The 15,908-nt window shown below is 36.3% G+C and overlaps 1 protein-coding gene across 2 annotated transcripts in view; it reads right to left on the bottom strand.

Annotated features, from left to right (window-relative positions):
- The window catches only part of PARG (poly(ADP-ribose) glycohydrolase), a 50,458-nt gene that overhangs the window by 11,043 nt on the left and 23,507 nt on the right, over positions 1 to 15,908 (bottom strand). For both annotated transcript variants that reach the window (XM_083866210.1, XM_083866211.1), the window contains exons 9-13: positions 14,048 to 14,205; positions 7,001 to 7,080; positions 5,310 to 5,370; positions 4,608 to 4,683; positions 2,712 to 2,859 (exon numbers count right to left, since the gene is read on the bottom strand). In XM_083866210.1, the coding sequence (XP_083722336.1) occupies positions 2,712 to 2,859; positions 4,608 to 4,683; positions 5,310 to 5,370; positions 7,001 to 7,080; positions 14,048 to 14,205 (523 nt within the window). The remainder of the gene's footprint in view (positions 1 to 2,711; positions 2,860 to 4,607; positions 4,684 to 5,309; positions 5,371 to 7,000; positions 7,081 to 14,047; positions 14,206 to 15,908) is intronic.

The following is a 15,908-nucleotide window of genomic DNA, read 5'->3' as shown; positions in this document are numbered from 1 at the left end:
AATTCAGACAGATTCGTAATTCTTATGAAGAATAAACATACCCTTCTCAGACTCCATAGTCTAGCTGGACATTTGCATATGATCTGTACAGCATTATAATGTTTCCAGGGATAGGGAAAAATCCCACCATAATGGGATTTACCACCTCTAGTATTTCCAATGAGCTAGAAATTATACCCCTGAAGAGGTAAGACCACTAGCACTAAATAAAATGCAGATGTAAAAATTGCAAGAGTTTAGTTTTGTAGTCACATAAACATAAAGGCACATTTAGTGCCATAAGTGAGAGGAAGGTCCTTTTTTCCCTTTCAATCAGTTCTTCCAATCCTTATCTTGTACCACCATTAGTCTTTGGCTCTCCCAACGCTGGTACAATCAGCCTGCTAAATCCAGCTGAAAACCAATTTTCCTCTCTGAGTAAATTTTCAGCCAAACCAATTAGCTCATCTCATCTCATTTGCTGCCTGGCTAATGTGGTCAGAAGTCTCCAAAACTGCCCTGCTAAGATGCAGTCCTGACTGGCCACTGATAGATCTGTAGATTTAAAGCAAACAAGGAGCAACAGCTTCATCTGCTCTTAACACTGCCTGATGATATGTGAGCTCAAACAGGGGGGAAAAAAAGAAAGAAAGAAAAAAAAATCTGAATGAAAACCACTCACACTTCTTCACAGCTCTACCAGAAATGCAGCTGTGGGAATCTCTGGTGTTGCTGCTGACATTTCTGTGGTAGATGTCTGCATTTAAGAACTCGACTGTTTGCATGACCAGCTTCATAGCCATTACAGAGGTGATCTTAAGCAGATACTGTGAAATCACAACAAATTTAATTTGTCCCCCAATTTCTTGGGCTCCTCTGCAAATTTAAGCTCCACAGTTATATCCATTAGGCCGCTGAGTCAAGATGCATCACAAAGATGTAATTTATCAAGAGGATCGTGACACAGAGGAGACTTGGCTAAGAACCAACATGGAAAAGCTCCAGGGATTAAATAAAAATGATGGAATGGATATTTCCATTAGGGAAGAACTACATATCCCAAATACTAATTGCAAAACACTGAAAGATAAAACATCAAGAAAGATAAAATGTTGCTGCAGTGAAAAAACATTCTCACCTTTACTTGCCCGTGGCAAATCACTATTTTTGTTTGCAGGGGAATGCAAGAAAGTCTTTCAAAACACTAATTTAGTGTTTCTCCCTAATCAGTTATTACCCAGACTGATAGCTGTGCTCTGTTTTTACCCTTCCCAAAAAAGCCTCTCCCAGAGGAGAGTGTTTAAAATATGTTAATATTTTAGTATCATATCCAAAATACAGAACAGAAGTCTCTGATGGCAAAGAACTTCTCTTCTGACTCGTTTTTCAAAAATGTAATCACAAAAGCCAATTTATCAAAAACTTTTCAGAGAAAAGGCATTAATTCTGGCAGAGTGGAAAAACAAAATAAAACACTGTCTTTAAAAGATTACCAAGCATAAGACTGAACACAAAAGATGCTCTGCCCAGTACAATCGATAACTCAGGAGAGAATAAGACCTGCAAGATTTAAGCTGAAATTTCTACTGTGTATGCAGGTGAGAGAAAAAAGTGCTATTGATGGATTTTTCCAAAAAATGTGTTCTAATACCTACAGAAACTCCTGACTTTTTAGACAGCTCAGATAACTAAACTCAACATTTTTGCTACAGCAGACTGAAAAATATAAACATAGTCTATTATAATATCTACCAGAGGATCTCTTTGATCATATATTTTTTTCTTTATAGTTGCTTGTTTTAGCATAAATAAAGCAGTATTACAGCATCATTTTATTCCTTCAGTCATGAAAAATGCTCATTCATGTATAAACTGAGACATGCAGCATGACCTGGGCTGCTCCAGTTCTTAGCAGTGACATTTGGTTTTTTATGCTAACTGGTTTAACCCAATGGATAATAAAACAATCCAAGATCTATGACAGAGTGGGAAGCAAAAGAAAAAAGCCTTTCAGCTGAGCTCTGGCCAGACAGGATGTCTCCACACACAACCCCTCAGCAACATACTGAAGGAGCAGGTTGTTTCTGATGTAATTAGGAACCCATAACTAATTTACAAGCAACACAAACACATATGTGGAACTTATTACAAGAAGATCAAAATCCTTCAGAGACAGTTCCTAGCTTTCTACCCTTTTCCAATGAATGCAGATTTTCTACTTTTCCACTTCCTCCCCTTTTAGGTAATCAGAAGTAACTCTTCTTATTAAGAGTGTTCAATCCTGCTGATCACATCAAATGTTACAAATTCAGGAGAGGAACAAAACCCCCACAGCCTTTAATGTAAGAGAAGCAGTATCAGCTAATAGCTGGAAATTGTGGCTGTTACCTATATTGCCCAACAGCATTCTTTAGCTAAATACACCAAGTCCTCAAACACATTTACAGAGGATAAAATAAAATCTTTTGCTTGCTGTCACTTCTTTTTTCTCCTTTCACAAAACATCTGTGGAAGTGTCCCTTGTGGTGTTAGATGGGATGAAGTAGGAGGCTCTTTGTCAAATGAGTATCAACTTTTTTATTATTTTTAACTTTTTTTTTTATCCTTACAGCATTAAAACACACTCAACTTCAACTTGAAATGTATTTTGTATATATATGTATATATAAATAAATATATTTTATATATATAAAACCAGAATTCGATGTGAAACATTTTCTGCAAAGACTAACCTGTGATGATAAGACATTCATTGTGATCCAAGACTTCAGTGATGAGCCTTGATACAATCAGTTCTGGATTGATTAAAAACCGAATTTCTTCTTGCACTAGTCCTGCCCCAGTCACACCACCTCCAACAAAACGGTTTGCAAAATCAACCTACCAAAAATACATTCAGGAGGATTATGATAGGATAAGAAAAAAAAAAATAAAAATAAATCTTTTTATTACCAAAGTAAATAAAATCCTGCAGAAATTTCAATTATTGTGTTGAAATCTGCTGCTATCACTTAAAACTACCAACAGAGAGACTGGTTATCATGATCATGTCTGTCTCTTTTTTTCCATTCAACTTCTCAGGAAACTTCTGACAAATGAGACATTACACAGCAAAGGAAATTTTGCATCTCCAACACTCGAAATCTAAGTTGTGTGGGTTTCCCTTGAAGAGGCACATATTTCAGAAGAAAACACGTTTCAGTAAATGTGAAAAATGAAAACAGCATTCTTTTTAGGGACAGTGAAAAATCATTAGTTTGTCCTTTGGAAAGCATTCTGCTCCAACTGTCTACACTGAAGTATCTTTAGATTAGCACTGCCCCAGTTCTATACCCAAAAAAACCCTCCAACAAATTCTTTTTGAAATGTACTAACAATCTCTTACGAATTGTCCCTGAAATGAACTTGAACAAGGCAAATAAATTTGACTCTAAAGGTTTCTACTGAAACAGAGAAGCTCTAGACTATTTTTTGCTGCAATACTACATATTTTACAAATTAAATTTTCATACAGACAAGAGTTTTAAAGACATCAGGTGTGGGCTCAGCCCAGCCCTGTGCTCTGCTGATGTTCCCATGGTCACCAGACATCTTTCACTGTCCTTGGTGCCCTTGCCTTGGTCTGATGGCCACCAGCCACCAGCAGGAACTGTTATTGTCACCATCCCTGCCCCATAAAGGTCACTGTCCTGCCTTGGTCATCCTGCTCCCTGCTGGAGTGACTGCTCTTCATCTCAGCAGAGATATTTTGTTTGATAAGGCTTGAAATAGCCAAGAGGAAGAATATCACATCCTAGGCAATACTCCCTTATAGTGCAATAATAAGAAAAATGGTCATTATTGAGCAATTGCTGAGTTCTTCATAATTTCAGCACACATTTGAGTGCTCAGGTTTCATAAAGTTATGAGACTTTTTAAAGTCTGAGCAAAAAGCATTGCAGAAAGAAAATTCTCATCTCCTTCCTCCTCTTCCAATGCAGTACTTGTCCCTGGCTAAAAATGTTCTAATTTTTACTCTTTTTTTTTTTTTAAATAAAAGAATTCTAGAAGGCAGACCATAAAAAAAAAAAAAAAAAAAAAAAAAAAAAAAAAAAAAAAAAAAAAAAAAGCAAACAACTAATTTGAAAACTCAAACATGTTTCTTCCCATAGATATGGACAGGACATCCTCCTTATGAATTTTTTTTGCTGACTGCCTCCCAGACTGAAACAGTGGTGTTGGCAGCAGCAAGAAAGTCTCCTGGAGCACTGACCTGGTCACTGTCTGGGGCACAAGAATAATGTTTTTAAAATAAACTGAAACCCTTGACAAGTCATCAAGATTGCAGCCTGACTCTTTTGTCTTGTCAATCTTTGATCCTGGCTTGAACCAGAAGACCTGAAGCTGTCCAGGACTTGTGATTTTCTGTCAACCCTTTCTGTAACAGGTACATGTGCTACCTAGATGAGCTGGGGAACATTGACAGGATTAAGACTGCCCATGGAATTAATTTTGATGAGTTTTTTTTACACTGCATAACATCTTGTCATTTAAGTCAATTGAGGATAAACAAGTAACTTTGTTAAGCTGGCAGACCATGAAAGTATGACAGAGATATAAAAGCCACATGAAGTGTTATATGCACTCACCTGCAGCATACCTTGTCCATTGCTTTCAATGGTGCCTTCATAGGTGACATGCAATCTAGTTAGTTTTTTCTGAGATCTACCATTGAGGAAAAACATTGTACACAAAGGATCATTTCAGAACCCCCACAAAAAGCTATTCATTTAAAACCAAAATTCACCCAAACCCAAACTGCATACACACTTTAAACATAAGGTGGTTTTAAAAAAACCCCAATAGCCCTGACAGATTAAAGAAAACATGTTTGCCTTGCAGAAACAATGTGGAAAAGTTTAACACAGTCATTTGTTCAGTTTCTCCACCTTTTACATAAAATCCCAAATGTGAAGTTCTAAGTTTTCCTGTTCCTCAGCAATGAAGCTGCAATACTTGTGTTCATGCTGGTCATCACCCATACTTCATTATATTTCCTGCCATTTCTTAAATCAAGCCATCCCTCTCTTTTTTCCCCCCACTCAAGCAATAGCACCAAAGATGTGGTACTGTTTTAAAACTTCAACTAAAACTTGTTTCCTTTACAGACAAATACATAGGAAAATTCAGGACACAAACTACTTGTGGCAATTCACCCACTGCCCTCTGCATTTCTTTCTGCAAAGATTGTTTCCTGTAGTACTTCTAGACCTGACGCAATTCCAAATGAATGACATTCAGTTATCATGGACTTAAGAAATTTCTTACATTTAAGAGTATGTTTGACTTACCTCTCCCAGTCTGGAAACTCCTGGAGACACTGCCTCGTAAACGTCACCAATCCCGTGGGTTCTACAGGCAAACCAACCCCAAAGGAAAATGTATTAAATGTGGGAGCTTAGCCCTTAGATTATCTTAACTGGCAAGCTCTGAAAACTACAAACATCATTCTTGGCAGAGACCAAGAGCTTAACTTTCCTCAAGAGTGACTCTGAATTTTCCCCCCTGACAGCCCATGCTCTAACTGAAGACAAGTAACATGAAGACCAAAATGTTACTTCTCTTCCCACTTTGCAGTTGAAATATTTCAGTTTTTCCAGAAAACTGAACTTTTTTTTCTAAGAAAAACTATTTTCTTAAGTGATTTTCACTTTAGCAACACTAAACACTATTAGAAAGACCCAGTAGTTCAAGTAAAATGTGCTGCTTTAGAGGAAAAAGAGATTGTGAACCTTTAAAATCAACAACTGTTCAGTGTCAACAGGCAATCCAGAGAGTATTCCACCTCTGTTAGGAAATCTAATATGGTAGTTTCATAAAGCATGTTCTCATCAGATTTCACATGTTCAAGGGCTCAGGGTTTGATTTGCACAAAAACATTATTACTCAAGCATTAAAAAGAGCTGGTACACCATATCTCTTCTCAGTCCCACACATAGATCACAAGTTACACTTTACCTCAGAGATTTAGTTCTATTGATATTGCTTAAAGTCTGACAGCTGAAATAGGATACAGCTGCATTTATTTTGTGGTGAATTAAAATGATGAAGATGGTCTGGACCAAGTAAGGGGCTTTTATATTTAATAGTTTAAATCCATCTTTCTTTTAAAACAAACCTTTCTGAGAAAGTATGAAGTTAATAGTAAAATGCTGCCAAATAAAAAGAAGTTCTTTAAAAAAAAGGGTATTGCTGCAGATCTGACGCATGCTACTACAGTAAAATCTCTTTCTCCTCAAAAATGCAATATATAACCTATGGTAGTTATCACAAAAATAGATCTCTTTCTGAAAGCTTATGCAAATGTTCAAATCTGTGGTAATAATAGAGATGTGACTATGCACTGAATTCTCCAAGAGCAGGAGATATGTCTTGCTATCATTTGTTTTATTTGAACTGGGCAAACTTAAAAACACCTTTGCTTTGGAACCATAGAAGAGAAAAACCTGAAATGCCAACACAAGTAGGGGAAAATCCCTCAGAACTACAAACATTATTGTCAATAACTAAATGTGCACTCTGCAGGAAAAGTGAAGCTTGACTCAAAATCTTTAAGGCTGTTATTTTAATGGCTGTAGTGGTGCCAAGTTCCCTCTACTTTGATGTGGTGAGACAAGTGGTTGCATATATTATTAGCATTATATATACATAATATTTATATCTATACATGTACACGATGATATACACACACTTTATATATATATATCTACAGGGAGCTAAAAATATATTTCTGTATATACACACATATATATTTATATATATTTATCAGAAAAAAACAAACCAGGATGAGCTCTGGGCAAATAATTTGCTTGCATGCATCATACTTATAGTAAGAAGTGCCATTAGTATGAATATCAGTGTACTTTGCAAGCTGTCTTTTGTTAAATTCTTCCATCATGGCTGTGTAGGCATTTTTAAATGTAATGGGATTAAATTTTTCATCTATCTGCTTTGCAGCTCAAAAAAAGAATAAAGGATATACTTTTTTCTGTGACTCTTCTAAAATAGCAGAAAAGGGTCTTAAGTTTCTCAGGCTTTCTTGGTGACCTCCCTTCAAACAATCTGAAAAACAGGAAATAAAAGAAAACAATTAGATTTCAGGGATGAAGTGCAGAGCAATTAGTGCTACATACTAATTGCAATTTGATTTTTTGTAATTATTATGCACACATTTCATTAGCCTTGCATTTAAGTACCGTACTGTAGAAAGAACCCTCTAGACAGCCCCTCTGTAATTCAAGATTTTAGGATTAATGAATTTATTGACTTGCCATATTTCTGATGAAGATGCCAAGTGAATACTCTTCTCACTTGCACCAATTTTCTAACACCAAGAAATGTCATTTCAGTACAAACATTTTGGAAAGCTACTAGTTTTATTTCCAACAAATTGAAATATTTAACAGGCCATTAAGTAACCAAGGGGTGAAAACAGGTATTTTGAGTACTCCAAGATCCAAATGTCACCCTCCTTTCAGCTCAGTGAGTTGCTCAGAAGAATTAATGCAACCTTGTTGCCTTCAAGAGCTGCACTGCACCAGCAACATTTCTAAAGAAAAGAACCTTCTTCTCCCAACAGAAATGGCTCCATCCACTGGGCTGTCACAGCCATTCTAACAGTCAATTATAAAAAAAACCTAAGCATTAAAAGGAAGGATCCTATTTTTAGCCATTAAGTGAATGCATTCTTTTAAGGTTAGCTGAAATACTTTTACTGCATCATCTGTCTTCCAGCAACTTGAACACGCATTACTTAATTTGCCTCCCAGCAGAGTGACAAGGCATTGTTATTGGCAACACATAATGGAATTTATCTGGAAGGAAGAACAGCAGAGACTTCAGAAATAATACCCTCTGAATAGGAAGTTTACTAAAAGATGTCTGATCCACTGAAAGCCCTGAGGATATAAGATCCATCCCCAATAAATAGTCTAAGTAAAGCAATGACACAACATTATTCCTTTGTTTCTGTCTAGTGGAATGACAATCTGCCTTTAAAACCAGAGTGCTGAGAGGGGAATTGAACTTGATTCAGCAAGGAAACGAACTAGATTTTTTTTCAGCATTTAAAATTCCTTATGATGCACACAGGCTGAAGAGATCAATTGCATCCAAAATCTTTATTAAGTCACAGAGCTTAATTTTATTAGCATGTTATTCTCTGAACAGTGAATCAGGACTTTAGGAAGGTAACCTCCAGGATTTTACAGTCTATTCTAAAATGGGCAAGTTCTATCAAAGCCTTGAACATGCACAGGTAAGAAAAAGTTTCTAAAAGGAGTTAATATGTGCATGTGTGTGCAGGTGTTGCCTAAATTACCCCAGCCTCTTATCTAGAAGCCTCATTTCCTATGAAGCCTTTAAGCTGGTTAATTTATCTGTCAACCTTTGCTAATTTTTTGCCTCCTTCACATCAAAGTGACACCTTGCTTGAATTGCAAACTCTCAGGAGAGAATTCTTCATGTCACAGGGGCACTATGTGATACAGTATAAACAGCAGGCTGGGCAGGAAAGGTGCACAACTATGCCTGAAGTGAGTCAGATCAAGCTAAAACCAGTCATATTTGTGAATGCAAACAGGAAAAGCAAGTGATATTTACATGATTCAAGAATGGCCTGGTCCTACCCCATTAACTTAAATGAGGACATCATATGGCAAAGTTACAAATCCTTTAAACGTTGAAGCTTACTTCTGAAATAATCAGTTAGACAAAATTATGAAAATTTTGTTTTTGAAGCAAATATTTTAAAGAATAAAGCTACATGAAGGCATCACTAAGATATTAAACAACATTATTCTTCAAGCGCTAAGACACTCAAAATCCAAGATCCTACTAAAAACCCACCCAAAAATCTAAGTGGAAACCACATAATTTCCTTACAGAAGGGCCTAGGGCCAAAACCCATTAATCTCAATTAAAGAACTCATCCAAATGAAGTGCACTGTAAATCAAAGGCACTGCAAGTCCACTTTCAGGTGAAGTAATTGAAATCTTACTGGCAACTGCATATGTCAGCTTTGTACAGGACGTTCCCACTGCCATGCAGTCACTTCAATTTATCAGCTACAGGAGCTGAGAAAAGCCTCCAGGGCTGATCACCAAATTCATCTCTGGCTCTTCATCCAAGCCAGGGGAGTAGCAATTTTAATCAAACAGAAGATCCCCACAAAGATACATTTAAGTATTTGAGGCCAGAGATTTTAAAATGTAAGAAAGTAGATGAGTGAACTTTGCGTTTATGACTTTGCAGATTGTTAAAGTCATTGTGGCTAAATGAAAAATCTTTCCTGGCAATTATTCAGACATTTAATTGTTCTGAAGAGAAATCCAATATATGAGAAATAAAATACTAAAAATAGTAAGAACTAATATTGGGAAAATGTAAAACAACTGTCAGTAAACATACAGTAAAGTTACAAGGCAACAGTTCCTACCATTTCAGCAATTATTACAAAACATGCACATATTTTTACATGAGCATTTTCCTAAAACTTCTGGGGTGGAAAAAGCAGCATTTTAAAATGGGACATTCTTACATCCAACATAAAATATAAACCCTTACTAGAAAGTCCCGCAGTCACTGAAAATACTTTAAGTGAGAATTAAAAGGAAAACTATTCAGTACATTACAACTTTATGAAATTTGGATTTAATGGAAATCAAAAGCTGAATAATCCAAATGAGAAATACCTTCCAGAGAGATGAAAGGCAGGCAAATTTGCTATCCCTCTGACAAAACAAAAGGAAATGCCACTGAACACATCTTGCATTTCCTGACAGAAAAAAAGAGCACAACCTCACACAAGTCAGGCACAGCAAGCTTGGTTCTGCTTTTCTGGGGCCTGGTGTGTGCCTCTTCCACTCAACATGAATTCTATCTTGTTCCATTAAAACTACCTTCCTTCCTGCCTTTCTTCCTTCCCTCAGCTTACAAAGGACGTCATTTTAGAGTTTTCTAATTTCCTTCATATCAAGCAGGAGAAAAACAAAACATTCAGTATTTCAACCTCATGGGCAATTTCTAATTTACTGTGATGTGTCATAGGTACAAGCTGTCGTCATCTGAGAAGTTATTTAAGAATACTGCACTATTCAACAACCTTATGTTGAATTGCAATTTCATCTCTAGATTAAATAATGACTTTTAAGATGTGTGGAAACAAAAAAACGGAGCAATGTAATTTTGTTGGGAAATCTAAATGTAAGAAACTATCTTTTATCTCAGAAACTCCTGTATACTCACATCTCTCCTCTCTGTCCTTTTCATTTTGTAGTTCTGTTTATTGTGGCAAGTAACTTGGAGCATTATAAATCTGTTTTAACAAAAGGTTTTGGTGATTTATGAGTCTTAAAATACATCAGGTTGATATCTGAGCTTGATGAAATGAGAAGATGCTAACTGCAAATACTCAACACCAGAGAACAGCGGGGTAAAATGTTTCATCCTGAGGATCTAAAACATAGCACAGCCAACAGCATGGTACAACTGACTTCTGGACTACATTATTATATTTACTAAGCTAAAAAATAATTCAGATTCAGTACTTTTTTAATCACTACAGCAAAGTATTTATGCCAGATTCATAAAAATAGTGTCCATTTGAAATTGTCTATTTAAAGAGTGTCTCCACATTTACCAAATTCAAATGTTGATTTAATTTTTTTTTACTAAAAATTATACTCAAAGTAATCCATCCAAGGCTAATCACTTCCCATGCCCAAAGCAGGCATAACAGAATGAGTTTTGTAGATCAGTGTCCTTTAACTCAGAAAATCTAGAACCACTTACCAGAGGAGCAATACATCTCAGTCCAAACCAAGTTCTCTCAAAGTCATTAGATAACTTATTCCCCAGAGAACATTCATTAGTTGTGAAATTGATGTTGTTTATGGAGAGATAATTGCATTGCTGGTAAATTAGATTTCAATTCCACTGCATAAGTGTACCATACAGTTCCCCATTTCCTTTCATATATTATATATTCCATAAAAGAAATACATCTTCACTAGTGTGTTTTTCTCCTCATTTCCAATCACTTGAAATTACTTTAAAGGTTTGTTTGATAAAGATGAAGAAATTCAGGCCACACTGGTGGTTTCAGACCAGAGCACACACTAATACATGAGCCAGAAGTTCTACCAGGTTCCTGTTGTTACTCACTGCCTCCAGTTCTGAATTCAACCCCAGGGCTTTAATGGGAACTATCACATCTCCAGCTCAACTACAGAGTGTTTGAACAAGAAAAACGGAAGAGTTTTTCTAACTTGACACAACAGCTGAAGCAGATCTGTAGCAGGTCAAAGACACAGCAGAGGCAGAACAGGTCCCTGACAAACCTGTGTCCTTTCCAGAACACTGATTCAATACTGCAGACATTTTTTCCTCACATTTTGCTTTCACATATAACCAAAGCAGACAGTTTCCCAAATTACCAAATTCTATAATGTAATTACAACCATCACCACAATCACCTATTTTAAACACTGCAACCAACATCATAAATGTAGTGAGTTAATGCAATTCAGGCTCTACATTCAACTAGAATGCAACTTCAAAGAAAAATACATCAATAAGATAAATAAAATGGCCAATTCAATTATTTATTTTTTTGTGTGATGGGTTATTTTGGAATAAAGCTGCCCAATCTATTGTCATGATATATATTATAGTAGTGTTTTTTAAAAAGAAAAATTGACTACTTTAAATTTAGCTTGATATTTTGAACAGAAGCAATACTTTATGCTATTGAGTATGATCTAATGTTTGGCCACTGAATGGATGTCATTCTACCCACTTGAATTCATAAATATTAAAGCTCTTAAACTATGAATTCCTTTTTATCAACTATATTTGAAATGAATTATGTTATTAATGACTTAAGGCTCACAATAGGCTCATCCCTGCCAAGCAAAAAAAGGGGAGAATTCAATTAAATCACTGAGTATTTAATTATACAGAGGTGACTTTCAGTCTGTAGCAAGATAAGGAATCAAAATGGACAGTCAGTGTCACAACACACCATTAAACCAAATGCTCCAGTGTCAAAAGAGGAATGGCCACATTGATTCTCCTCTCATTTGGCAAGACTAACAGCAGGAGAGGAGAGGTAAAGCACTGATGATGTATGTTAATATTAACACACACAACAGCCTTCCTCCCAATCAGCTGCACTTATGTCTCTGTGAGTCTTAAATTTTATTTCTGTCTTATTTCTGTCTAAGACTGTCTTATTTTGTCAAACAGATTTGTGCCTTGAGAGGAGTAGGGGTGGAACTTATAATATGGTAGTTAATAGCACATAAAAACCTAAAGCAGGGAGAAAACTGGGAGGAAAGAAGAAACATATCAGCATTTAAATATAAAAACTGCAACTATTTTGTAGTGTATAAAAAGGTACTAAAGTTTCAGTCTGCATAAAGTGACCTGATAAAAGACTGCTGTGTAAAAACCAAAAAACACAAGGAAACTTACACAGTTGTGTTTCTAACTTAGAAATTTCAGTTTTTCAGTCTCAGAGATTTGAGGGGAGCAGTGGGAGCCTTTTGGATGAATGTAGACAGGACATGGATAAAGGAATCAAGGAGCACCACTTTTGCTAAAAAAAAAACCCCTCAAACGCATCCATGCTCTCAGTAATTTGGCTTTGTTAGGGAACAACAGCAGATTATTTTTGATACCTTAAGAACAAAATCATTCATTCACAGTCATATAGCAAATGAATTATGCTGAGACAAGAACTAAGCCTTAAAAAAGCTACAGACCATAATACTATGGGGACAAAAGGTTGCTCTGTGAACAATCTGTTATGCCCATCCCTAAGCAGCCTCCAAAGCCTTTACATCAAAACATTTTAACAAGCAGAAAAAAAAAGTCACAAATATTTTAACTTCAGTCATTGCCTACTGCCTTTTGAGTACATCCAGCTTCCCAAAAAGCTTTTTTTAAAAAGCTGAAAACACACTGCAGTGAACCAAATCCTGTCATCTTTACAAGTCTGAAACAATAGCTGAAAACATGACAGTTTACTCTGTCCTTGCTACTTAAGAAGTAACTTTGCAGGGCAGGAAAACACAGGGTTGACAGGGAGAAAAAAGATATAAAATACTATCTATCCTCCTTCTCCCCCCCTCATTTTTGATTTGAACTAAGTGAGGTTGCATTCAGTAGCAGAAAACTGTACAGTCTTGTAGTACTCTCACCACAACTCTTCCTTTTGCTTTTATCCTACCAGTCCCAGTCTCACTGACACATTCTCTCAAATTTTATCCACTGCCTGCCGCACCTTGTATTCCACTTCACTAATCTGTTTATTATCAAATTCAAAATACAGGGAGTGTAGGAGTGTGGATTTGGTTCAACAAATGGTTAAGTAAAAAAAAAAACAGAATGGAAAAGGAAACTGTACTCATCTTATAATGCATAAATTGGCAAATACTGAGGAAGCACTAAGAAAAAAAGAATAAATGTTTGCTTATACATCAGAGTATCTTTAAATAGGCTAACCTGCAGCAAAAAGAAAAGCTTCATTTTAACATGCAGCTCTACCACTGCCTTAAAATAATGGTATGGATGCTGAAGAATGGAGTCCTATTGATCTGACTCAATGTGCAGATCACCACTGATGACACAGGAGACAAGAGAAAGGTGGCTGGGGAAACACCAACCTTTAATTTAAATACACGCAGAACACTTGAAGCACAACTAAAATATACCATTTGCAGATGATTGGCTTATGAGGAGGCAGGGAATTGTATCAATCTAATTATGCCAGAGCAAGAGTGTGTCTGTGCATGCTCATGCACAAAAGAAAATTTGGAATAGTAATCATATCCTCCTGTGCACAAGATCCTTTTTTACACAGATGCACAGTTTTCTTGTCCCTTAGAGGTAACAGGAAAAAAAGACAAAAAGCAAACTAGTGAATTTAGTGACAGAAACATGAAACAATGGAGTTTCTCCCCTAAAGGACAACAATATTTTCATGGCAGGGTTATCAGGTTCATTACTGCTGAGTGCCATCCATACCTGTTGAAGTTAATGTCTGGATAACTGGAATACTCAGACTTCATCTTGGCGTTGCGACGTGGAAAAGTACAGAAGAAAGCATTGGCCAGGAAACTGGCGATCTGCTCCTGTGACATTGTGATGGAGTGATTCATCTTTTGTTTCAGCAGAGGTATTGGCTACCAGCAAAAGAAATGAGGGGGAGGAAGGGGCAGGGGAGAAAGGAGGGAAGGAGAGAGAAGAATAATTAGCTTACCCTTTTTTGAAAGAAAAAACAGAAGCACGAAATTACGTTTGTTACATTAGAGCAAGAGTAATTTAGGCCATTGGTAAAGCCTTTAATCAGCAGCACCGTTAAAGTCAAGAATAGTTTATTCAAGACAATTCAGAAAGGGCTTGCCTGGCAAACTGCAGATTTCTAATCAATAATAAAAAGATCAACAACAAGCAGCCATCAGGAATGCAGAGGGGAAAAAACAGAAGGGATGTTGCAAATCCTGGGCAATGTTCAAAACTGAAATAAAAATCCACTTTCAATAGCTGTATAGTTAAGAACCCTTAGGGAATGCTTTCAGCTACATAACCATGCTTTGAACTTGACAAAGAATCAAGGAAGTCATGCCACAGATCATAACTCTATGACTTGCTTTGAATTTTTTTTCCAATCCTACTTGAAGAAATAACACTGATGATGGTATTTGTAGAAAGTTATAATTATTCATTCTTTTATAATCAGAATGATCAAAAAGCTCAGCTTCACTCTGGTCTTCAGTTAGAAGTTTTATTTTACTCTGGTCAGGGTTTCCTTAATATAAAAGGTGATAAAGGGGAGAAAGAACTCCCCAACTTGAAGCATTATAAATCTTGCATTTTATCAGGCATCAGCCTTCTGATTTTGAGCTTTGGCTCACAACATTCATAGTATTTTATTTTGTTATTTACGTGATAATATGGAGCGTGGCAGGGGCACATCATTCTGACTGCTGAGTCCAGTAACCACTGTGGATAAACCCACTTGACAGGAGAAAGAGAACAGTTTTCACCTGCTTGCAAAATTCTCAGCCATCATCATTAGCCTAGCTCCAGTACAGCTACATTTCCATCCTTCTAGTTGTGAATACAGAAACTGTTGTTGATTTAGACTGTTGAATACAGCCCTGTTTACTCCAGAAAACAAACAAGTTTTCCTTCATTCTTGTAACTACTACCTTCACACTCACTGAAACTCATTCTGTCTTCTGGCTATTTAATTAACAAGCTACATTATGATGTCTGAAGTCACACAGCTGGAGGGGGAAAAAAGCCTGAGAAGTTCACTCTAATAAGTTTGACAAACCTATAAAAATAGAATACTTTTGATAGTGTTATATTGGAACAAATTTATCTTTATGTCTAACCAAAAAAATTAATCTGACAGACATCTTCACAATTTACGTTGCCTAGCAGTTTGGGATCTCTGAAAGTCTCCTGCTTGACTTGTGTTCAGAAACTTTGTAGCATTTTCAAACAATTTCCCTCATTGAATTACCAGGGAAAAAAAAAGTAAGAAATATATTCATAGCTTGAAATTATGTCTCTACTTCAGGACCCTTGCAGCATAAAAGTAGGGAAAGATTTTCCCTGCCTATTCCCAACAGAATCAATTTAGAAAATGGCAACAAAGGAGTCCACAAATTGTTGTCACCCTATTAATGTTACCTACCATACATCCTCACTTGACCAGCTCTACTCACTTTTATCAGCTTTATTCCTTACAGAACTAATTCCCACAGCATTAATATAGGATTAATTAAGGTTTGTATATGTGCAAGTACTATACACTCTAAACAGAATAAAGTACGTTCCTGAGTGAATGAAAGCTTTATGAAAATACCACTTCTAA

This window comes from Zosterops lateralis (assembly GCF_965231275.1).
Source record: "Zosterops lateralis genome assembly, chromosome: 8".
Lineage (NCBI taxonomy): Eukaryota > Metazoa > Chordata > Aves > Passeriformes > Zosteropidae > Zosterops > Zosterops lateralis.
Note: the sequence above shows the minus strand (reverse complement) of the source record. Positions and strands in the feature narration are given on the sequence as shown.